Source organism: Pecten maximus, chromosome 12 (genome assembly GCF_902652985.1).
Source record: "Pecten maximus chromosome 12, xPecMax1.1, whole genome shotgun sequence".
In the NCBI taxonomy this organism is placed as follows: domain Eukaryota; kingdom Metazoa; phylum Mollusca; class Bivalvia; order Pectinida; family Pectinidae; genus Pecten; species Pecten maximus.
The window spans coordinates 40,199,556-40,226,397 of NC_047026.1; the positions used below are offsets into that span (position 1 = coordinate 40,199,556).

The 26,842-nt window shown below is 38.0% G+C and overlaps 1 protein-coding gene across 2 annotated transcripts in view; it reads left to right on the forward strand.

Annotated features, from left to right (window-relative positions):
• The window catches only part of LOC117340064 (anaphase-promoting complex subunit 4-like), a 126,517-nt gene that overhangs the window by 12,071 nt on the left and 87,604 nt on the right, over positions 1–26,842 (forward strand). For both annotated transcript variants that reach the window (XM_033901833.1, XM_033901832.1), the window contains exons 11-20: positions 179–240; positions 541–583; positions 1,311–1,387; positions 4,775–4,927; positions 20,360–20,415; positions 21,390–21,436; positions 23,288–23,353; positions 23,676–23,765; positions 24,389–24,476; positions 24,828–24,925. In XM_033901833.1, coding sequence (XP_033757724.1) covers positions 179–240; positions 541–583; positions 1,311–1,387; positions 4,775–4,927; positions 20,360–20,415; positions 21,390–21,436; positions 23,288–23,353; positions 23,676–23,765; positions 24,389–24,476; positions 24,828–24,925 — 780 coding nt within the window. The remainder of the gene's footprint in view (positions 1–178; positions 241–540; positions 584–1,310; positions 1,388–4,774; positions 4,928–20,359; positions 20,416–21,389; positions 21,437–23,287; positions 23,354–23,675; positions 23,766–24,388; positions 24,477–24,827; positions 24,926–26,842) is intronic.

A 26,842-nucleotide genomic window follows, 5' to 3' on the forward strand; every position in this document is an offset into this window, starting at 1 on the left:
AACCCTTGGTATAGGTTATCGACCTGTGTTCTATTGCACTCGGCCGATGTGCAATATAACATCAGTCGATTACCAGTACCGAGGGTCAAATATTCTGGACTATAACCCAGACACACATGATATGTTTGTATAATGTAAGATTTTGGATCTTCTCCTGATTTCATCTTGGTATTTTCAGAAGACAGGCACCAGTACTGTTAGCAATGATTTCCTGGAACTGTTGATGTTTGGAACTCCGAGGTATTGTGGACAGAGGTTTGATTGAGACAATAAGGTTTGACTGTTGTGTCTTGTGAGACAGATGATGACAGTGTATTGAGTTTATATTCCTGTCGTATATGAATTTTTAAAACAAAGAAATTACGTACTGTATTCCGTAATATTCCAAACATTTGAAAAATACCTGATTAATATAATTTTGAAAATATATTTTTTTATCAGATTTAAGTCCCCAAACTACTTTGAATACATTCTTTGAAGTAAGCTTTACTGTACTATAAAACTGTACAATGTTAGTAACTTTCTCTGTTTTCTTTGTAGTCCTGAGCTTCAAGCTTTCCTGCTTCATGAGCTTACAGAAAAGGTTTGTATAACATGCTACAGATCTGTGTGTTGCTGGGAGAAAAGTTATGAGCTTTACTCTAAAAACCCTACTATAACATTCAATCATAATATTCATGTATAAAATAATATTTTTCTAAGAAATAATATAAAAGGTATGTCTATTCACAAAAAACTTCAGATTTACACTACCATCCATAAGTTTCTATACACTTTGCAAAAAATGTTTTGAAATTCCGTAAAATATTGTGTTTTTTGTGTGTAAACTTCCTATGGTAAAGCTTTATAGTCTGTCAATAGGCGACACAGTTTAAGATAATCTGCAAATCCTCAACATTTTTGCAATATTATGTCTTTAAAATTTGTTATATTGAGAGCATTCTTTCACAGAATAAATTTATTTTTTTAAAAGAGGAAATTTGGAGAGTAAGGTTATGGAACATCTTCTCTAGAGTATTATAGAAAATAGTTCCCTCTCCTGACCCCCATGACACTTTATCAGAAAAGGTTATTTTCATTAAATTAGTCATGTCACTGACGAATGAGTAATTTTAAAGGAAGTTTAAGTTTGTGATTCACTTATAATATTGATATATTCATATATACTCACTGTGTAGATTTCTCTGCCATTTCTGGCCCACTGTCTATGGTTGTCGTATTTTCTGGCTAACCTTTGCCCAAATTATGTTTAAACTATTCTAATTCTTATTAAATGCATCAATATTAATTCAATATTTTAATATTTGTAGGGTCTAAAGAACCTGGGGCACTCCATTGAAACATCATATTCCAACATACAGAAACTGGTCGTCCAGCACCTACAGGTGTAAGTACAGTGACCAGTGGTGTTGGGTGTAAGTACAGTGACCAGGGGTCCAACACCTACAGGTGTAAGTACAGTGACCAGGGGTCCAACACCTACAGGTGTAAGTACAGTGACCAGTGGTCCAACACCTACAGGTGTAAGTACAGTGACCAGTGGTCCAACACCTACAGGTATAAGTAAAGTGACCAGTGGTGTTGGGTGTAAGTACAGTGACCAGTGGTCCAACACCTACAGGTGTAAGTACAGTGACCAGTGGTCCAACACCTACAGGTATAAGTAAAGTGACCAGTGGTGTTGGGTGTAAGTACAGTGACCAGTGGTCTAACACTTGCAGGTTTAAGTACAGTGACCAGTGGTCCAACACCTACAGGTGTAAGTACAGTGACCAGTGGTCCAACACCTACAGGTATAAGTACAGTGACCAGTGGTGTTGGGTGTAAGTACAGTGACCAGGGGTCCAACACCTACAGGTGTAAGTACAGTGACCAGGGGTCCAACACCTACAGGTGTAAGTACAGTGACCAGTGGTCCAACACCTACAGGTGTAAGTATAGTGACCAGTGGTCCAACACCTACAGGTATAAGTAAAGTGACCAGTGGTGTTGGGTGTAAGTACAGTAACCAGTGGTGTTGGGTGTAAGTATAGTGACCAGTGGTCCAACACCTACAGGTGTAAGTAAAGTGACCAGTGGTGTTGGGTGTAAGTACAGTAACCAGTGGTGTTGGGTGTAAGTATAGTGACCAGTGGTCCAACACCTACAGGTGTAAGTAAAGTGACCAGTGGTCCAACACCTACAAGTGTAAGTATAGTGACCAGTGGTCCAACACCTACAGGTGTAAGTACAGTAACCAGTGGTCCAACACCTACAGGTGTAAGTATAGTGACCAGTGGTCCAACACCTACAGGTGTAAGTACAGTGACCAGTGGTGTTGGGTGTAAGTATAGTGACCAGTGGTGTTGGGTGTAAGTACAGTGACCAGTGGTCCAACACCTACAGGTGTAAGTACAGTGACCAGTGGTGTTGGGTGTAAGTATAGTGACCAGTGGTGTTGGGTGTAAGTACAGTAACCAGTGGTCCAACACCTACAGGTGTAAGTATAGTGACCAGTGGTCCAACACCTACAGGTGTAAGTACAGTGACCAGCGGTCCAACACCTACAGATGTAAGTACAGTGACCAGTGGTCCAACACCTACAGGTGTAAGTACAGTGACCAGTGGTCTAACACCTACAGGTGTAAGTACAGTGACCAGGGGTCCAACACCTACAGGTGTAAGTACAGTGACCAGGGGTCCAACACCTACAGGTGTAAGTACAGTGACCAGTGGTCCAACACCTACAGGTGTAAGTATAGTGACCAGGGGTCCAACACCTACAGGTGTAAGTACAGTGACCAGGGGTCCAACACCTACAGGTGTAAGTACAGTGACCAGGGGTCCAACACCTACAGGTGTAAGTATAGTGACCAGGGGTCCAACACCTACAGGTGTAAGTACAGTGACCAGGGGTCCAACACCTACAGGTGTAAGTATAGTGACCAGGGGTCCAACACCTACAGGTGTAAGTACAGTGACCAGGGGTCCAACACCTACAGGTGTAAGTATAGTGACCAGTGGTGTTGGGTGTAAGTACAGTGACCAGGGGTCCAACACCTACAGGTGTAAGTACAGTGACCAGTGGCCCAACACCTACAAGTGTAAGTACAGTGACCAGTAGTGTTGAGTGCAAGTACAGTGACCAGGGGTCCAACACCTACAGGTGTAAGTATAGTGACCAGTGGTCCAACACCTACAGGTGTAAGTACAGTGACCAGTGGTCCAACACCTACAGGTGTAAGTACAGTGACCAGGGGTCCAACACCTACAGGTGTAAGTACAGTGACCAGGGGTCCAACACCTACAGGTGTAAGTATAGTGACCAGTGGTGTTGGGTGTAAGTACAGTGACCAGGGGTCCAACACCTACAGGTGTAAGTACAGTGACCAGTGGTCCAACAACTACAAGTGTAAGTACAGTGACCAGTAGTGTTGAGTGCAAGTACAGTGACCAGTGGTCCAACACCTACAGGTGTAAGTACAGTGACCAGTGGTCCAACACCTACAGGTGTAAGTACAGTGACCAGTGGTCCAACACCTACAGGTGTAAGTACAGTGACCAGTGGTCCAACACCTACAGGTGTAAGTACAGTGACCAGGGGTCCAACACTTACAGGTGTAAGTACAGTGACCAGTGGTCCAACACCTACAGGTGTAAGTACAGTGACCAGTGGTCCAACACCTACAGGTGTAAGTACAGTGACCAGTGGTCCAACACCTACAGGTGTAAGTATAGTGACCAGTGGTCCAACACCTACATGTGTAAGTACAGTGACCAGTGGTCCAACACCTACAGGTATAAGTACAGTGACCAGTGGTGTTGGGTGTAAGTACGGTGACCAGTGGTCCAACACCTACAGGTGTTAGTAGTGACCAGTGGTCCCACACTTACAGGTGTTAGTATAGTGACCAGTGGTGTTGGGTGTAAGTACAGTGACCAGTGGTCCAACACCTACAGGTGTAAGTATAGTGACCAGTGGTGTTGGGTGTAAGTACAGTGACCAGTGGTCCAACACTTACAGGTGTTAGTACAGTGACCAGTGGTGTTGGGTGTAAGTACAGTGACCAGTGGTCCAACATTTACAGGTGTAAGTACAGTGACCAGTGGTGTTGGGTGTAAGTAGAGTGACCAGTGGTCCAACACCTACAGGTGTTAGTACAGTGACCAGTGGTCCAACCCCTACAGGTGTAAGTATAATGACCAGTGGTGTTGGGTGTAAGTACAGTGGCCAGCGGTCCAACACCTACAGGTGTAAGTACAGTGACCAGTGGTCCAACACCTACAGGTGTAAGTACAGTGACCAGTGGTGTTGGGTGTAAGTACAGTGACCAGTGGTCCAACACCTACAGGTGTAAGTACAGTGACCAGTGGTGTTGGGTGTAAGTACAGTGACCAGTGGTCCAACACCTACAGGTGTAAGTACAGTGACCAGTGGTCCAACACCTACAAGTGTAAGTACAGTGACCAGTGGTCCAACACCTACAGGTGTAAGTACAGTGACCAGTGGTCCCACACTTACAGGTGTAAGTACAGTGACCAGTGGTCCCACACCTACAGGTGTAAGTACAGTGACCAGTGGTGTTGGGTCTAAGTAAAGTGACCTGGGGTCAAACACCTACAGGGGTAAGTACAGTGACCAGTGGTCCAACACTTACAGGTGTAAGTAGAGTGACCTGGGGTCAAACACCTACAAGTATAAGTACTCTACAGTATACATGTCTGTGATTCTGTCTAATTTTGTGAATTTCACTGTGATCTTAGGAATCCTATAAGATTATCCCACTTGTTACAGGGTGAGCCAGGCCATATTGTACCACCTCAGTGATCTGCGTGGGATGTCAACTTGGTACGAAAAGTTTGGGGTCCTCGGCATGCACACAGAGAAGATACAGGAGGCTGTCACTGCAGTGGGTTCCTTCGTCCTGAAAACCTCTGAAATACAGCAGTGAGTTTATAAAACTGTCAAAACTTGATGTTGGGCCTGTAGCATGCTGGGGCTACCAAATTTGTTCAAATGAATGACCTTGACGTACATTCAATGTAAGGGTGATCAAATATATCAAAATCTTCAAAATGATGCCTTCTTGATAACCAGTAGACCCAGAGAGGTGATATTGGGCCAGTAGACCCAGAGAGGTGATATTGGGCCAGTAGACCCAGAGAGGTGATATTGGGCCAGTAGTCCCAGAGAGGTGATATTGGACCAGTAGACCCAGAGAGGTGATATTGGGCCAGTAGACCCAGAGAGGTGATATTGGACCAGTAGACCCAGAGAGGTGATATTGGGCCAGTAGTCCCAGAGAGGTGATATTGGACCAGTAGACCCAGAGAGGTGATATTGGGCCAGTAGACCCAGAGAGGTGATATTGGGCCAGTAGACCCAGAGAGGTGATATTGGGCCAGTAGACCCAGAGAGGTGATATTGGGCCAGTAGACCCAGAGAGGTGATATTGGGCCAGTAGACCCAGAGAGGTGATATTGGGCCAGTAGACCCAGAGAGGTGATATTGGGCCAGTAGACCCAGAGAGGTGATATTGGGCCAGTAGACCCAGAGAGGTGATATTGGGCCAGTAGTATGCTGATGAACGGCTACAAATTTAGTAAAATGAATAAAACTAGCCTTCTCTTATATTTGTATAAGGTGGAAATCATTTTATCATCTGCTTAAATGAACTTAAATAACTTCAAAGTTGCATTAGAAAGAGATGAATAAGAATAAGATGTATACCTATGTAGAAGATTTCGTGGGTAGATCATTTTTGTGAGTGTGTAAACAATCACACAAAAAATTCATGCAAATTCATTGTTATTTACAAAATCTATTGAGAAGCCTCTGTAAATAGCATACTATGAATTTGTGTTGATAGGATGTGTAACTGGGTCATAATATATCATGTTGTGTTGATAGGACGTGTAACTGGGTCATAATACATGTATATCATGTTGTGTTGATAGGACGTGTAACTGGGTCATAATATATCATGTTGTGTTGATAGGACGTGTAACTGTCATAATATATCATGTTGTGTTGATAGGATGTGTAACTGGGTCATAATATATCATGTTGTGTTGATAGGATGTGTAACTGGGTCATAATATATCATGTTGTGTTGATAGGATGTGTAACTGGATCATAATATATCATGTTGTGTTGATAGGACGTGTAACTGGGTCATTATATATCATGTTGTGTTGATAGGACGTGTAACTGGGTCATAATATATAATGTTGTGTTGATAGGATGTGTAACTGGGTCATTATATATCATGTTGTGTTGATAGGATGTGTAACTGGATCATAATATATAATGTTGTGTTGATAGGACGTGTAACTGGGTCATTATATATCATGTTGTGTTGATAGGACGTGTAACTGTGTCATAATATATCATGTTGTGTTGATAGGATGTTTAACTGTGTCATAATATATCATGTTGTGTTGATAGGATGTGTAACTGGGTCATAATATATCATGTTGTGTTGATAGGATGTGTAACTGGGTCATAATATATAATGTTGTGTTGATAGGATGTGTAACTGGGTCATAATATATCATGTTGTGTTGATAGGATGTGTAACTGTGTCATAATATATCATGTTGTGTTTATAGGATGTGTAACTGTGTCATAATATATAATGTTGGTGATAGGATGTGTAACTGGTCATAATATATCATGTTGTGTTGATAGGATGTGTAACTGGTCATAATATATCATGTTGATAGGATGTATACTGGGTCATATATATCGTGTGTGTTGTAGTGTGTAACTGGGATAGTTGGTGATGATGTGTAACGGTCTAATAATATGTGTGTATAGGAGTATGGTCAAATATCATGTTGTGTTGATAGGACGTGTAACTAGGTCATAATATATCATGTTGTGTGAAGAGTGTACTGGCATAATATATCTGGTTGTGTTGATAGGAGTGTACTGGGTCATAAATACATGTTTTGGTAGGGGGTAAAGGGGCATAAATTCATGTTGTTTTAGTAGGGTGGTTGGAAAAAAAAATAATCTGTTTTTTTGATAGGTGTGTAAAGGGTCATAAAAATATGTTGGTGATAGGGGGGGAACGGGAAATAACAGGGGTGTGATAGAGGAACTTTTCAATATATCAGTTTGTTTATAGGAGGGAAAAGGGCAAAAAAAAGGGTTGGGGTGGGGAAAAGGGGGGAGTGTAAAGGGGCATAATAATATGTTGTGTTGATAGGATGTGTAACGGGGCATAATTATCTGTTGTTTTGATAGGGGTTAAATTTTTAAATCTGTTTTGTTGATAGGGGTTGTAACTTCATAATTAACTGTTTGTTAAGGGTGGGAAAGTCATATATCATGTTGTGTTGATAGGGGTGTAACTGGGCCATAAAAAGTTTTGTTTGATTGATTTTTAAATTTAAAAAATTTGTTTGTTATGTTGTAATGTCTAATATTAATGTTTGTTGGGGTTAACGGGGCATAATATATGGGGTTTTTGAAAGGATGTGTAATGTTTAATACGTTGTGTTGATAAGGTAAACTGTCATAATATTATGTTGTGTTGATGGATGTAATGGGTCAAAAAATATTGGGGGGTTTAAAGGAAAAGCAAAAATTTCGGGGTTTTTTAGTGACGGCAATAACATGGTTTTTATAGGGAAAAGGTAAATTAAAGGGTTTAAGGTTTTGTTTTTTTTTTTTTTTTTTTTTTTTTTTTTTTTTTTTTTTTTTTTTTTTTTTTTTTTTTTTTTTTTTTTTTTTTTTTTTTTTTTTTTTTTTTTTTTTTTTTTTTTTTTTTTTTTTTTTTTTTTTTTTTTTTTTTTTTTTTTTTTTTTTTTTTTTTTTTTTTTTTTTTTTTTTTTTTTTTTTTTTTTTTTTTTTTTTTTTTTTTTTTTTTTTTTTTTTTTTTTTTTTTTTTTTTTTTTTTTTTTTTTTTTTTTTTTTTTTTTTTTTTTTTTTTTTTTTTTTTTTTTTTTTTTTTTTTTTTTTTTTGTGGGTTTGGGTTTTTCGGGGTTTGGGGGGCCCAAAAAAAAAACCCAAAAATTTTTGGGCCAAAAAACCCAAAACCAAAAAGGGAAAAAACTTTTTTTAGGTTGGTCTTTTTTGTGTTTTTTTTGTGGGGGTTTTTCTTTTTTTTTTTAATTTTTGGGTATTTTTTTTAACGGTCATAATATAATCATGTTGTGTTGATAGGACTGTAACGTCATAATATTCTGTTGTGGATAGATGTGTAACTGGGTCTAAAATATAATCATGTGTGTTGATAGATGTTTAACTGGGTCATAATATACAATGTTGTGTTGATATGAAATGTGTACCTTGGATCATATATAGCATGTTGTGTGATAGGACGTGTAACGGGTCATTTATATATCATGTTGTGTTGATAGGACGTGTAACTGGGGTCATATATAATAATGTTGTGTTGATAGGATGTGTACTGGGTCATTAATTACATGTTGTGTGATAGGATGTGTAACTGGATCATAATATATAATGTTGTGTTGATAGGACGTGTAACTGGGTCATTATATATCATGTTGTGTTGATAGGACGTGTAACTGTGTCATAATATATCATGTTGTGTTGATAGGATGTTTAACTGTGTCATAATATATCATGTTGTGTTGATAGGATGTGTAACTGGGTCATAATATATCATGTTGTGTTGATAGGATGTGTAACTGGGTCATAATATATAATGTTGTGTTGATAGGATGTGTAACTGGGTCATAATATATCATGTTGTGTTGATAGGATGTGTAACTGTGTCATAATATATCATGTTGTGTTGATAGGATGTGTAACTGTGTCATAATATATAATGTTGTGTTGATAGGATGTGTAACTGGGTCATAATATATCATGTTGTGTTGATAGGATGTGTAACTGGGTCATAATATATCATGTGTTGATAGGATGTATAACTGGGTCATAATATATCGTGTTGTGTTGATAGGATGTGTAACTGGGTCATAATATACCATGTTGTGTTGATAGGATGTGTAACTGGGTCATAATATATCATGTTGTGTTGATAGGATGTGTAACTGGGTCATAATATATCATGTTGTGTTGATAGGACGTGTAACTAGGTCATAATATATCATGTTGTGTTGATAGGATGTGTAACTGGGTCATAATATATCATGTTGTGTTGATAGGATGTGTAACTGGGTCATAATATATCATGTTGTGTTGATAGGATGTGTAACTGGGTCATAATATATCATGTTGTGTAGATAGGACGTGTAACTGTCATAATATATCATGTTGTGTTGATAGGATGTGTAACTGGGTCATAATATATCATGTTGTGTTGATAGGATGTGTAACTGGGTCATAATATATCATGTTGTGTTGATAGGACGTGTAACTGTGTCATGATATATCATGTTGTGTTGATAGGATGTGTAACTGGGTCATAATATATCATGTTGTGTTGATAGGACGTGTAACTGGGTCATAATATATCATGTTGTGTTGATAGGATGTGTAACTGTCATAATATATCATGTTGTGTTGATAGGATGTGTAACTGTCATAATATATCATGTTGTGTTGATAGGATGTGTAACTGTCATAATAAATCATGTTGTGTTGATAGGATGTGTAACTGTCATAATATATCATGTTGTGTTGATAGGATGTGTAACTGGGTCATAATATATCATGTTGTGTTGATAGGACGTGTAACTGGGTCATAGTACATAATGTTGTGTTGATAGGATGTGTAACTGGGTCATAATATACCATGTTGTGTTGATAGGATGTGTAACTGGGTCATAATATATCATGTTGTGTTGATAGGATGTGTAACTGGGTCATAATATATCATGTTGTGTTGATAGGACGTGTAACTGGGTCATAATATATCATGTTTTGTTGATAGGACGTGTAACTGGGTCATAATATATCATGTTGTGTTGATAGGATGTGTAACTGTCATAATATATCATGTTGTGTTGATAGGATGTGTAACTGGGTCATAATATATCATGTTGTGTTGATAGGACGTGTAACTGGGTCATAATATATCATGTTTTGTTGATAGGACGTGTAACTGGGTCATAATATATCATGTTGTGTTGATAGGATGTGTAACTGTCATAATATATCATGTTGTGTTGATAGGATGTGTAACTGGGTCATAATATATCATGTTGTGTTGATAGGATGTGTAACTGTGTCATAATATATAATGTTGTGTTGATAGGATGTGTAACTGGGTCATAATATATCATGTTGTGTTGATAGGATGTGTAACTGGGTCATAATATATCATGTGTTGATAGGATGTATAACTGGGTCATAATATATCGTGTTGTGTTGATAGGATGTGTAACTGGGTCATAATATACCATGTTGTGTTGATAGGATGTGTAACTGGGTCATAATATATCATGTTGTGTTGATAGGATGTGTAACTGGGTCATAATATATCATGTTGTGTTGATAGGACGTGTAACTAGGTCATAATATATCATGTTGTGTTGATAGGATGTGTAACTGGGTCATAATATATCATGTTGTGTTGATAGGATGTGTAACTGGGTCATAATATATCATGTTGTGTTGATAGGATGTGTAACTGGGTCATAATATATCATGTTGTGTAGATAGGACGTGTAACTGTCATAATATATCATGTTGTGTTGATAGGATGTGTAACTGGGTCATAATATATCATGTTGTGTTGATAGGATGTGTAACTGGGTCATAATATATCATGTTGTGTTGATAGGACGTGTAACTGTGTCATGATATATCATGTTGTGTTGATAGGATGTGTAACTGGGTCATAATATATCATGTTGTGTTGATAGGACGTGTAACTGGGTCATAATATATCATGTTGTGTTGATAGGATGTGTAACTGTCATAATATATCATGTTGTGTTGATAGGATGTGTAACTGTCATAATATATCATGTTGTGTTGATAGGATGTGTAACTGTCATAATAAATCATGTTGTGTTGATAGGATGTGTAACTGTCATAATATATCATGTTGTGTTGATAGGATGTGTAACTGGGTCATAATATATCATGTTGTGTTGATAGGACGTGTAACTGGGTCATAGTACATAATGTTGTGTTGATAGGATGTGTAACTGGGTCATAATATACCATGTTGTGTTGATAGGATGTGTAACTGGGTCATAATATATCATGTTGTGTTGATAGGATGTGTAACTGGGTCATAATATATCATGTTGTGTTGATAGGACGTGTAACTGGGTCATAATATATCATGTTTTGTTGATAGGACGTGTAACTGGGTCATAATATATCATGTTGTGTTGATAGGATGTGTAACTGTCATAATATATCATGTTGTGTTGATAGGATGTGTAACTGGGTCATAATATATCATGTTGTGTTGATAGGACGTGTAACTGGTCATAATATATCATGTTTTGTTGATAGGACGTGTAACTGGGTCATAATATATCATGTTGTGTTGATAGGATGTGTAACTGTCATAATATATCATGTTGTGTTGATAGGATGTGTAACTGGGTCATAATATATCATGTTGTGTTGATAGGATGTGTAACTGTGTCATAATATATCATGTTGTGTTGATAGGATGTGTAACTGGGTCATAATATATCATGTTGTGTTGATAGGATGTGTAACTGGGTCATAGTATATAATGTTGTGTTGATAGGATGTGTAACTGGGTCATAATATATCATGTTGTGTTGATAGGATGTGTAACTGGGTCATAATATATCATGTTGTGTTGATAGGATGTGTAACTGTGTCATAATATATCATGTTGTGTTGATAGGACGTATAACTGTGTCATAATATATAATGTTGTGTTGGTAGGACGTGTAACTGGGTCATAATATATAATGTTGTGTTGATAGGATGTGTAACTGGGTCATAATATATCATGTTGTGTTGGTAGGACGTGTAACTGGGTCATAATATATCATGTTGTGTTGATAGGATGTGTAACTGTGTCATAATATATCATGTTGTGTTGATAGGACGTGTAACTGGGTCATAATATATAATGTTGTGTTGATAGGACGTATAACTGTGTCATAATATATCATGTTGTGTTGATAGGATGTGTAACTGGTCATAATATATCATGTTGTGTTGATAGGACGTGTAACTGTGTCATAATATATCATGTTGTGTTGATAGGACGTGTAACTAGGTCATAATATATCATGTTGTGTTAATAGGATGTGTAACTGTGTCATAGTATATCATGTTGTGTTGATAGGATGTGTAACTGGGTCATAATATATCATGTTGTGTTGATAGGACGTGTAACTGTGTCATAATATATCATGTTGTGTTGATAGGATGTGTAACTGGTCATAATATATCATGTTGTGTTGATAGGATGTGTAACTGTGTCATAATATATCATGTTGTGTTGATAGGACGTATAACTGTGTCATAATATATAATGTTGTGTTGGTAGGACGTGTAACTGGGTCATAATATATAATGTTGTGTTGATAGGATGTGTAACTGGGTCATAATATATCATGTTGTGTTGGTAGGACGTGTAACTGGGTCATAATATATCATGTTGTGTTGATAGGATGTGTAACTGTGTCATAATATATCATGTTGTGTTGATAGGACGTGTAACTGGGTCATAATATATAATGTTGTGTTGATAGGACGTATAACTGTGTCATAATATATCATGTTGTGTTAATAGGATGTGTAACTGTGTCATAGTATATCATGTTGTGTTGATAGGATGTGTAACTGGGTCATAATATATCATGTTGTGTTGATAGGACGTGTAACTGTGTCATAATATATCATGTTGTGTTGATAGGATGTGTAACTGGTCATAATATATCATGTTGTGTTGATAGGATGTGTAACTGGTCATAATATATCATGTTGTGTTGATAGGACGTGTAACTGGGTCATAATATATCATGTTGTGTTGATAGGACGTGTAACTGTCATAATATATCATGTTGTATTGATAGGACGTGTAACTAGGTCATAATATATCATGTTGTGTTGATAGGATGTGTAACTGGGTCATAGTATATCATGTTGTGTTGATAGGACATGTAACTGGGTCATAATATATCATGTTGTGTTGATAGGATGTGTAACTGGGTCATAATATATCATGTTGTGTTGATAGGATGTGTAACTGGGTCATAATATATCATGTTGTGTTGATAGGATGTGTAACTGGGTCATAATATATAATGTTGTGTTGATAGGATGTGTAACTGGGTCATAATATATCATGTTGTGTTGATAGGACGTGTAACTGGGTCATAATATATCATGTTGTGTTGATAGGATGTGTAACTGTCATAATATATCATGTTGTGTTGATAGGATGTGTAACTGTCATAATATATCATGTTGTGTTGATAGGATGTGTAACTGTCATAATAAATCATGTTGTGTTGATAGGATGTGTAACTGTCATAATATATCATGTTGTGTTGATAGGATGTGTAACTGGGTCATAATATATCATGTTGTGTTGATAGGACGTGTAACTGGGTCATAGTATATAATGTTGTGTTGATAGGATGTGTAACTGGGTCATAATATACCATGTTGTGTTGATAGGATGTGTAACTGGGTCATAATATATCATGTTGTGTTGATAGGATGTGTAACTGGGTCATAATATATCATGTTGTGTTGATAGGACGTGTACTGGGTCATAATATATCATGTTTTGTTGATAGGACGTGTAACTGGGTCATAATATATCATGTTGTGTTGATAGGATGTGTAACTGTCATAATATATCATGTTGTGTTGATAGGATGTGTAACTGGGTCATAATATATCATGTTGTGTTGATAGGACGTGTAACTGGGTCATAATATATCATGTTTTGTTGATAGGACGTGTAACTGGGTCATAATATATCATGTTGTGTTGATAGGATGTGTAACTGTCATAATATATCATGTTTGTGTTGATAGGATGTGTAACTGGGTCATAATATATCATGTTGTGTTGATAGGATGTGTAACTGTGTCATAATATATCATGTTGTGTTGATAGGATGTGTAACTGGGTCATAATATATCATGTTGTGTTGATAGGATGTGTAACTGGGTCATAGTATATAATGTTGTGTTGATAGGATGTGTAACTGGGTCATAATATATCATGTTGTGTTGATAGGATGTGTAACTGGGTCATAATATATCATGTTGTGTTGATAGGATGTGTAACTGTGTCATAATATATCATGTTGTGTTGATAGGACGTATAACTGTGTCATAATATATAATGTTGTGTTGGTAGGACGTGTAACTGGGTCATAATATATAATGTTGTGTTGATAGGATGTGTAACTGGGTCATAATATATCATGTTGTGTTGGTAGGACGTGTAACTGGGTCATAATATATCATGTTGTGTTGATAGGATGTGTAACTGTGTCATAATATATCATGTTGTGTTGATAGGACGTGTAACTGGGTCATAATATATAATGTTGTGTTGATAGGACGTATAACTGTGTCATAATATATCATGTTGTGTTGATAGGATGTGTAACTGGTCATAATATATCATGTTGTGTTGATAGGACGTGTAACTGTGTCATAATATATCATGTTGTGTTGATAGGACGTGTAACTAGGTCATAATATATCATGTTGTGTTAATAGGATGTGTAACTGTGTCATAGTATATCATGTTGTGTTGATAGGATGTGTAACTGGGTCATAATATATCATGTTGTGTTGATAGGACGTGTAACTGTGTCATAATATATCATGTTGTGTTGATAGGATGTGTAACTGGTCATAATATATCATGTTGTGTTGATAGGATGTGTAACTGTGTCATAATATATCATGTTGTGTTGATAGGACGTATAACTGTGTCATAATATATAATGTTGTGTTGGTAGGACGTGTAACTGGGTCATAATATATAATGTTGTGTTGATAGGATGTGTAACTGGGTCATAATATATCATGTTGTGTTGGTAGGACGTGTAACTGGGTCATAATATATCATGTTGTGTTGATAGGATGTGTAACTGTGTCATAATATATCATGTTGTGTTGATAGGACGTGTAACTGGGTCATAATATATAATGTTGTGTTGATAGGACGTATAACTGTGTCATAATATATCATGTTGTGTTAATAGGATGTGTAACTGTGTCATAGTATATCATGTTGTGTTGATAGGATGTGTAACTGGGTCATAATATATCATGTTGTGTTGATAGGACGTGTAACTGTGTCATAATATATCATGTTGTGTTGATAGGATGTGTAACTGGTCATAATATATCATGTTGTGTTGATAGGATGTGTAACTGGTCATAATATATCATGTTGTGTTGATAGGACGTGTAACTGGGTCATAATATATCATGTTGTGTTGATAGGACGTGTAACTGTCATAATATATCATGTTGTATTGATAGGACGTGTAACTAGGTCATAATATATCATGTTGTGTTGATAGGATGTGTAACTGGGTCATAGTATATCATGTTGTGTTGATAGGACATGTAACTGGGTCATAATATATCATGTTGTGTTGATAGGACGTGTAACTGGGTCATAATATATCATGTTGTGTTGATAGGATGTGTAACTGGGTCATAATATATCATGTTGTGTTGATAGGACGTGTAACTAGGTCATAATATATCATGTTGTGTTGATAGGACGTGTAACTAGGTCATAATATATCATGTTGTGTTGATAGGACGTGTAACTAGGTCATAATATATCATGTTGTGTTGATAGGATGTGTAACTGGGTCATAATATATCATGTTGTGTTGATAGGACGTGTAACTGGGTCATAATATATCATGTTGTGTTGATAGGATGTGTAACTGGGTCATAATATATCATGTTGTGTTGATAGGATGTGTAACTGGGTCATAATATATCATGTTGTGTTGATAGGACGTGTAACTGGGTCATAATATATCATGTTGTGTTGATAGGATGTGTAACTGGGTCATAATATATCATGTTGTGTTAATAGGATGTGTAACTGGGTCATAATATACCATGTTGTGTTGATAGGATGTGTAACTGGGTCATAATATATCATGTTGTGTTGATAGGATGTGTAACTGTCATACTATATAATGTTGTGTTGATAGGATGTGTAACTGGGTCATAATATATCATGTTGTGTTGATAGGATGTGTAACTGGGTCATAATATATTATGTTGTGTTGATAGGATGTGTAACTGGGTCATAATATATCATGTTGTGTTGATAGGATGTGTAACTGTGTCATAATATATCATGTTGTGTTGATAGGATGTGTAACTGGGTCATAATATATCATGTTGTGTTGATAGGATGTGTAACTGGGTCATAATATATCATGTTGTGTTGATAGGACGTGTAACTGGGTCATAATATATAATGTTTTGTTGATAGGATGTGTAACTGGGTCATAATATATCATGTTGTGTTAATAGGATGTGTAACTGGGTCATAATATATCATGTTGTGTTGATAGGACGTGTAACTGTGTCATAATATATCATGTTGTGTTGATAGGACGTGTAACTGTCATAATATATCATGTTGTGTTGATAGGACGTGTAACTGTGTCATAATATATCATGTTGTGTTGATAGGACGTGTAACTAGGTCATAATATATCATGTTGTGTTGATAGGATGTGTAACTGGGTCATAGTATATCATGTTGTGTTGATAGGACATGTAACTGGGTCATAATATATCATGTTGTGTTGATAGGACGTGTAACTGGGTCATAATATATCATGTTGTGTTGATAGGATGTGTAACTGGGTCATAATATATCATGTTGTGTTGATAGGACGTGTAACTGGGTCATAATATATCATGTTGTGTTGATAGGATGTGTAACTGGGTCATAATATATCATGTTGTGTTAATAGGATGTGTAACTGGGTCATAATATACCATGTTGTGTTGATAGGATGTGTAACTGGGTCATAATATATCATGTTGTGTTGATAGGATGTGTAACTGTCATACTATATAATGTTGTGTTGATAGGATGTGTAACTGGGTCATAATATATCATGTTGTGTTGATAGGATGTGTAACTGGGTCATAATATATTATGTTGTGTTGATAGGATGTGTAACTGGGTCATAATATATCATGTTGTGTTGATAGGATGTGTAACTGTGTCATAATATATCATGTTGTGTTGATAGGATGTGTAACTGTGTCATAATATATCATGTTGTGTTGATAGGATGTGTAACTGTGTCATAATATATTATGTTGTGTTGATAGGATGTGTAACTGGGTCATAATATATCATGTTGTGTTGATAGGATGTGTAACTGGGTCATAATATATTATGTTGTGTTGATAGGATGTGTAACTGGGTCATAATATATCATGTTGTGTTGATAGGATGTGTAACTGTGTCATAATATATCATGTTGTGTTGATAGGATGTGTAACTGGGTCATAATATATCATGTTGTGTTGATAGGATGTGTAACTGGGTCATAATATATCATGTTGTGTTGATAGGACGTGTAACTGGGTCATAATATATAATGTTTTGTTGATAGGATGTGTAACTGGGTCATAATATATCATGTTGTGTTAATAGGATGTGTAACTGGGTCATAATATATCATGTTGTGTTGATAGGACGTGTAACTGTGTCATAATATATCATGTTGTGTTGATAGGACGTGTAACTGTCATAATATATCATGTTGTGTTGATAGGATGTGTAACTGTGTCATAATATATCATGTTGTGTTGATAGGACGTGTAACTGGATCATAATATATCATGTTGTGTTGATAGGACGTGTAACTGTGTCATAATATATCATATTGTGTTGATAGGACGTATAACTGTGTCATAATATATCATGTTGTGTTGATAGGACGTGTAACTGGGTCATAATATATCATGTTGTGTTGATAGGATGTGTAACTGTGTCATAATATATCATGTTGTGTTGATAGGATGTGTAACTGGGTCATAGTATATCATGTTGTGTTGATAGGACATGTAACTGGGTCATAATATATAATGTTGTGTTGATAGGATGTGTAACTGGGTCATAATATATCATGTTGTGTTGATAGGACATGTAACTGTCATAATATATCATGTTGTGTTGATAGGACGTGTAACTGTGTCATAATATATCATGTTGTGTTGATAGGATGTGTAACTGGGTCATAATATATCATGTTGTGTTGATAGGATGTGTAACTGTCATAATATATCATGTTGTGTTGATAGGATGTGTAACTGGGTCATAATATATTATGTTGTGTTGATAGGATGTGTAACTGTGTCATAATATATCATGTTGTGTTGATAGGACGTGTAACTGGGTCATAATATATCATGTTGTGTTGATAGGATGTGTAACTGTGTCATAATATATCATGTTGTGTTGATAGGACGTGTAACTGGGTCATAATATATCATGTTGTGTTGATAGGACGTGTAACTGTCATAATATATAATGTTGTGTTGATAGGATGTGTAACTGTGTCATAATATATCATGTTGTGTTGATAGGATGTGTAACTGTGTCATAATATATCATGTTGTGTTGATAGGACGTGTAACTGTGTCATAATATATCATGTTGTGTTGATAGGATGTGTAACTGGGTCATAATATATCATGTTGTGTTGATAGGATGTGTAACTGGGTCATAATATATCATGTTGTGTTGATAGGACGTGTAACTGGGTCATAATATATCATGTTGTGTTGATAGGACGTGTAACTGGGTCATAATATATCATGTTGTGTTGATAGGACGTATAACTGGATCATAATATATCATGTTGTGTTGATAGGACGTGTAACTGGGTCATAATATATCATGTTGTGTTGATAGGATGTGTAACTGGGTCATAATATATCATGTTGTGTTGATAGGATGTGTGACTGGGTCATAATATATAATGTTGTGTTGATAGGACGTGTAACTGGGTCATAATATTGTGTTGAGCAGGCGGTGACATAACTGCACAGTTCTCATACTAACCCTGAAGTCAGTAGGCCTACTGGTTTTAATATGGCAGTCAGTTAGTGTAGGGTGTGTGAAGTTAATAACCCATTCATAGACTGAAATAGATTCTGTTGTTGGTGTGTGAGAGACATCGACAGTTAATAATCCATTTATAGACTGAAATAGATTCTGTTGTTGGTGTTTGAGGGACATCGACAGTTTATAATCCATTTATAGACTGAAATAGATTCTGTTGTTGGTGTTTGAGGGACATCGACAGTTTATAATCCATTTATAGACTGAAATAGATTCTGTTGTTGGTGTTTGAGGGACATCGACAGTTTATAATCCATTTATAGACTGAAATAAATTCTGTTGTTGGTGTGTGAGGGACATCGACAGTTAATAACCCATTCATAGACTGAAATAGATTCTGTTGTCGGTGTTTGAGGGACATCGACAGTTAATAACCCGTCTGTCATGTACCATCTTCGCTAGCCAAGGCTTCTGATTACATTACACTCCACGAACCCTTGGCGGATATAGTCGTGTTCAAACCGTCGCGCCCTGGAATCCCAGGGCACCCAATCAAATCGCGTTTTACATTCTGGCTTGGTTTCGCAGTAAACAAAAAATGCGGCACCCAGTACAGAGCTACATTGCCGACTATGTCATGGCATTTTACCTAAATACAAAAATCACAATCTTTGGGGGAACATTACATCACCGATGAAGTAAATCAGTAACGCTTGTTTTGATTTGTCGAAAATTTCATGCGTGAAGGGTGGTAATTTCGAATCACCGCTAGAGGGCCAGAACTGACGCCTATATCTGCCAAGGGTTCATAGAGTGTAACGTAATCAGAAGCCTTGGCTAGCGAAGATGGTCATGTACATAAAGCCAAACCTTGTCAGTGTTTCAGCGGCTGTATTCCTCGAGGGATTTTTGTCAGCTTCACACAGGGATAAAAGACCATATTATCTCAGACAAGTTTCAGGGTTGTTCGGTTGAGGTCAAGGTCAATGGTACCATTTTTAGGGGGGGGGAGGCTATTAGGTAACATCCAGAATGCTTTTTCCCATCGTGTTGGGTATCTTATAACAAAACAATTGGTATTGAAACTGCACCGAGATTTTCACATTCTAATTCAGGAACAGATTGTGGTGAAATTTGTTTCATTCTGTTACACTGAACCTGAAATAGTTGATTACCTAAATAAAGTAGATCCATGTCTGAAAAAATTAAAATTGCAGTTAAAAAAAATACAAGTTTGGAATCAAAATAGCAAATATTTACACCCGCAAAAATCAGTTAATATACCCAGGGTACAGTGTATCAGGTTTGTCACTTCAGTCAAATGTAGCTAATAACTAATGCAAGCTACAATCAGTAGATTATAATTTAAAGAATTATTTGGTGTTTCTTATTTTACAGAGTAATCGACAACAGTATAAAGAATTTTAAAGCTTTCTTCAGATGGCTGTATGTAGGTAAGTTTGGGTTCTGTGATGTGGAGTTTAAGGTTAAAGGCTAGCGTTTAATGTGAGGGTTTAGGGTTTGTGTATTAACACACAATGACAATTTGCCTCTATACTAGACCTGTGCTGGTGAGGTACTGGTTCAAGTAATTATCTGATTTTGTTTGGGTAAAACATGAAATTTCTGTGGATTTTAAGAATTAGTGATAACTCTTTCAAAAATAATCAAAATTAAATTATATGCACACCTTCACTAAACTGTGTGATTTAGCATCTAAAAAGTTTTTTAGCAGATTGGAATGATTTTCTGAATTTTTTTGACATGTGTAGGATTGCATGGACTGTTAACCAGGACTAAGAGATGTAACTGTTCACTTGTTTTAGATACCTCTTCCTTAGATCAGACCTTGTTCAGACCATTAATTATCAGTTGATTGATTCTTCTGTCAGTAATTGTTTTAGGATGCAAATATTTTAGTCTGACATTGTTACTATGGTGTTAATAGAATTTAAACATATTTTGAACAGTCACATTTAAAATTCAAAACTTTGTTTAAATCAAAATGTTTAGTATGTAGTTTTGGTTACACTTTTTACATGTATATATCTCCGTAAAAGTTAGAGCGGATGAATGTTTACACTTTTCACATGTATATCTCCGTTAAAGTTAGAGCGGATGAATGTTTACACTTTTCACTTGTATATTCTGTTAAAGTTAAAGCGGAGGAATGTTTACACTTTTCACATGTATATCTCCGTTAAAGTTAGAGCGAATGAATGTTTACACTTTTCACTTGTATATTCTGTTAAAGTTAGAGCGGATGAATGTTTACACTTTTCACATGTATATCTCCGTTAAAGTTAGAGCGAATGAATGTTTACACTTTTCACTTGTATATTCTGTTAAAGTTAAAGCGGAGGAATGTTTACGTTTCTCTACTTCTAACCTGTGTGTAGCTCATCGAATAATTTGTTCCACATTTCAGTTATTCTGAGACTTTCCAATGAAAAGCCCCCAGCTGAGCTAAGCAAGGTAATCACATTTCACCTCACCGTGACAAGGTCGAGGGCAACTATGGCTATACCCCAGCGTCAGTGTTAGTGTAGTTCAGCTTGGTTAAAGTTTTCATAAAACTAAAGAGGATACAGTATAGATATTTGACGCATGTGTTTCCTCTGACAAGACTTTTCTATTGGTACTACATTGCAGCCCTACTGACCTTTAAAAAGCAGTAACTTTGGCCACATCATGTTTACCATATGAGATTTGACATTGTATTATCACTGTAATGTAACGTCCGCTCTCCATAAACACGGGACATGAAAGTTTTTTTGGGCATGGTTGTGGTGCGATAAACATAATTCAACACAGGATATAAAGTTACTTATATTTATTAATCCAAAGGAAATTCTGGAAGGTACAATTTAAGCCTATGACGTTTCATCCATCTTCCACACTATCGCCGCCGCATTCACACTTAACAGTTCACACTCATTTAAACAAATCTAAAGCTACATATTTACATCCGAACGGCACTCAGGTCCATTTAGTCTGAAAACTACTGGAGAACTCCCTATGCAAAACGCCCAAGTCTTTATATATCCCCTAAGGGTTAATTAATATGTATAAATTGAAGATGTGGTCAATTGACCAATCCTGACCTTTACCACGAAATATGGGTGTCTCTTAACCCCTATAACGTCATTTCTATTTATAGCCCTAGGCACTGACCACTGGTCCCACGGACCGTGTGCTACATAATAACGACTGACTTTCAGGTGCTACCGTTTGGTTATTTGACATAGACAACGAATGAAGGGTGTAAACCTAAAACGGGTTAATTAACTACTAATCTAAGGGAAGCAACTCGAATAGATTTGGCTGAATATAGCGTATACATAGGCTTTCTATGCTAGGTAACTTTGAACACATGTACATCACATATAAAACTTGTCTTTAAATAAAACGTACCTACTTAACTCTTAAATATCCTAAATGACATCTGATACAACCTATCTATTTCCTAGTTCACTACAGTAAGGCCATGGGGTAGTAGATATCTCCTTGTTGATGGACCTGGCCAGGTGGTATGCATCTCTTCCTCTGTAGACCTGGCATTAATAGGAGACACCTGGGCTCTCTGTAGAATTAGTGGGGAACACTTGGTCTCTCTGTAGAATTAGTGGGGAACACTTGGTCTCTCTGTAACATTAGTGGGGAACACTTGTCTCTCTGTAGCATTAGTGGGGAACACTTGGTCTCTCTGTAGCATTAGTGGGGAACACTTGGTCTCTCTGTAGCGTTAGTGGGGAACACTTGGTCTCTCTGTAGCATTAGTGGGGAACACTTGGTCTCTCTGTAGCGTTAGTGGGGAACACTTGGCCACTCTGTAGCGTTAGTGGGGAACACTTGGCCACTCTGTAGCATTAGTGGGGAACACTTGGTCTCTCTGTAGTATTAGTGGAGAACACTTGGTCTCTCTGTAGCATTAGTGGGGAACACTTGGTCTCTCTGTAGCGTTAGTGGGGAACACTTGGTCTCTCTGTAGCGTTAGTGGGGAACACTTGGTCTCTCTGTAGCATTAGTGGGGAACACTTGGTCTCTCTGTAGCGTTAGTGGGGAACACTTGGTCTCTCTGTAGCATTAGTGGGGAACACTTGGTCTCTCTGTAGCGTTAGTGGGGAACACTTGGTCACTCTGTAGTATTAGTGGGGAACACTTGGTCTCTCTGTAGCATTAGTGGGGAACACTTGGTCTCTCTGTAGCATTAGTGGGGAACACATGGTCTCTCTGTAGCATTAGTTGGGAACATTTGGTCTCTCTGTAGCATTAGTTGGGAACATTTGGCAACTCTGTAGCAATATTGTATCTTTGTTTTCCCAGATGACCCAACATGACATCAACTTTGTAGCAGAATTCCTGAGAGACAATTTTGCCCATTTTACGTTAGTAAGTACCATCAAAGAAGAAATGGTGAGAACTCTATCAAAACTGTTTAAGATACACAAGATGTATACAATTTATATCTATATCCAGACAAAACTTAACAAAGATGTTATACAACAGGAATAAAAAAGAACAAAACCTGAATTATTTCTAGTAAAACGTTTGCAGAACATTATATAAAATCTTAATTTTAATGTGTCTGCAAAAAAAAAAGTGCACACTAACTCATCCAATCCCATCAATGAGGATGGTGTTCAGAAGTCTGTTTGACATTTTAGGATAATCATGATGAGGATAGTGTTCAGAAATCTGTTTGACATTTTAGGATAATCATGATGAGGATGATATATCAATATCTGATCTGATGGATGACCACAGCAGTAAATCAGGATTCAAACTGGAGAAAGTTGGACAGGTAAAAACAGATTGGTCCAGTGTTAAATTACCAGGTCCCTACCCTAAAAGCCAGGGATGTATGTCTTATCCTCGATAAACTAGTTTTCATAGATAATTTATTTCCTACCTGTCATAGTGCTCACCAGAACTCAATTATCAGTGGAGTTCCTAGGACTCGGAGTGTGTATAACTCGGTACCAGGACTCAGAGTGTGTATAACTCTGTACCAGGACTCGGAGTCTATAACTCGGTACCAGGACTCGGAGTGTGTATAACTCGGTACCAGGACTCGGAGTGTGTATAACTCGGTACCAGGACTCGGAGTGTGTATAACTCAGTACCAGGACTCAGAGTCTGTATAACTCGGTACCAGGACTCAGGGTCTATAACTCGGTACCAGGACTAAACTTAATAAATTTATAGGACTAATAGCTATGGTTCCATACCTGATATGTGTTAACCCCAGAAATACCATTTTAATAGGAAAGAATAAAGAATACTACCCCATATGCAAATAAAGTTGTAAAGATAAAATTTTAGTTCTGGTATTTTGTTTTGTTTTTTTAGGAGATTTGTTTTAATTTTTTTTATATTTCAGTACATTAAGGGAGATGTTTCAATTGTTTTTTTTTTGTATTTCAGTATTTGAAGCGAGAAGATCTACACTACCCACCCACTGTGACCTCTAACCCCTGGGTACAGTTCCAGAAAGGATGTTTTCATCTCAAAGGTAATTTACTCTCTCCTAATATAGCTATTTTAACCGTATGTTAATGTATATTAATGTTGTTATTGATATACTAGCTGTACAAGTTTAGCTCACCTCCACCAAGTTGAAAAGGGCTCATGTTGTGTCAGACTGTGGTTAAAAAAAGAACGGTTAAGACTAGTAAAACAGTAATTACAAGAACCACATCAATCAAACTGACATGTTTTTGAGGATAAATAGCACATGACATATTGTGGAAACTGGATCTGACGAACATTCTGTGCTTTATTCATCATTTTTTTATTCTAACACTATGGCTTTGTGAGATAGAGGGAGGTCATTGACCTATGAAATATTTACTTTTCATTACAGATACGGACATCTTGTACCCGGTACAGAATACCAAGTCCCTGGTACAATTACTGGATATCCTACTGGAAGCTATCCATTCTGCCTTGTCCCGACCATCAGTAAGTTCACCCCCCTCCCCATCCATTCTGCCTTGTCTCGACCATCAGTAAGTTCACCCACCCTCCCCATCCATTCTGTCTTGTCTCGACCATCAGTAAGTTCACCCACCCCATCCATTCTGCCTTGTCTCGACCATCAGTAAGTTCACCCCCCTCCCCATCCATTCTGCCTTGTCTCGACCATCAGTAAGTTCACCCACCCTCCCCATCCATTCTGTCTTGTCTCGACCATCAGTAAGTTCACCCACCCTCCCCATCCATTCTGCCTTGTCCCGACCATCAGTAAGTTCACCCTCCCCATCCATTCTGCCTTGTCCCGACCATCAGTAAGTTCACCCTCCCCATCCATTCTGTCTTGTCCCGACCATCAGTAAGTTCACCCACCCTCCCCATCCATTCTGTCTTGTCTCGACCATCAGTAAGTTCACCCACCCTCCCCATCCATTCTGCCTTGTCTCGACCATCAGTAAGTTCACCCCCTCCCCATCCATTCTGTCTTGTCCCGACCATCAGTAAGTTCACCCACCCTCCCCATCCATTCTGCCTTGTCTCGACCATCAGTAAGTTCACCCTCCCTACCCATACATTCTGCCTTGTCCCGACCATCAGTAAGTTCACCCTCCCCATCCATTCTGCCTTGTCCCGACCATCAGTAAGTTCACCCCCCTCCCCATCCATTCTGCCTTGTCTCGACCATCAGTAAGTTCACCCTCCCCATCCATTCTGCCTTGTCCCGACCATCAGTAAGTTCACCCTCCCCATCCATTCTGCCTTGTCCCGACCATCAGTAAGTTAACCCTCCCTCCCCATCCATTCTGCCTTGTCTCGACCATCAGTAAGTTCACCCTCCCCATCCATTCTGCCTTGTCCCGACCATCAGTAAGTTCACCCTCCCTCCCCATCCATTCTGTCTTGTGTCGACCATCAGTAAGTTCACCCTCCCCATCCATTTTGCCTTGTCTCGACCATCAGTAAGTTCACCCTTCCGCCCCATCCATTCTGCCTTGTCCCGACCATCAGTAAGATCACCCTCCCCATCCATTCTGCCTTGTCTCGACCATCAGTAAGTTCACCCACCCTCCCCATCCATTCTGCCTTGTCCCGACCATCAGTAAGTTCACCCTCCCTCCCCATCCATTCTGCCTTGTCCCGACCATCAGTAAGTTCACCCTCCCTCCCCATCCATTCTGCCTTGTCTCGACCATCAGTAAGTTCACCCTCCCTCCCCATCCATTCTGCCTTGTCTCGACCATCAGTAAGTTCACCCCCCTTCCCATCCATTCTGCTTTGTCTCGACCATCAGTAAGTTCACCCTCCCTCCACATCCATTCTGCCTTGTCCCGACCATCAGTAAGTTCACCCCCCTCCCCATCCATTCTGCCTTGTCCCGACCATCAGTAAGTTCACCCTCCCTCCCCATCCATTCTGCCTTGTCTCGACCATCAGTAAGTTCACCCTCCCTCCCCATCCATTCTGCCTTGTCTCAACCATCAGTAAGTTCACCCTCCCTCCCCATCCATTCTGCCTTGTCCCGACCATCAGTAAGTTCACCCACCCTCCCCATCCATTCTGCCATGTCTCGACCATCAGTAAGTTCACCTCCCCTCCCCATCCATTCTGCCTTGTCTCGACCATCAGTAAGTTCACCCTCCCTCCCCATCCATTCTGCCTTGTCCCGACCATCAGTAAGTTCACCCTCCCCATCCATTCTGTCTTGTCCAGACCATCAGTAAGTTCACCCTCTCCATCCATTCTGCCTTGTCTCGACCATCAGTAAGTTCACCCTCCCTCCCCATCCATTCTGCCTTGTCCCAACCAACAGTAAGTTCACCCTCCCCATCCATTCTGCCTTGTCTCGACCATCAGTAAGTTCACCCCCCCTCCCCATCCATTCTGCCTTGTCCCGACCATTTGTAA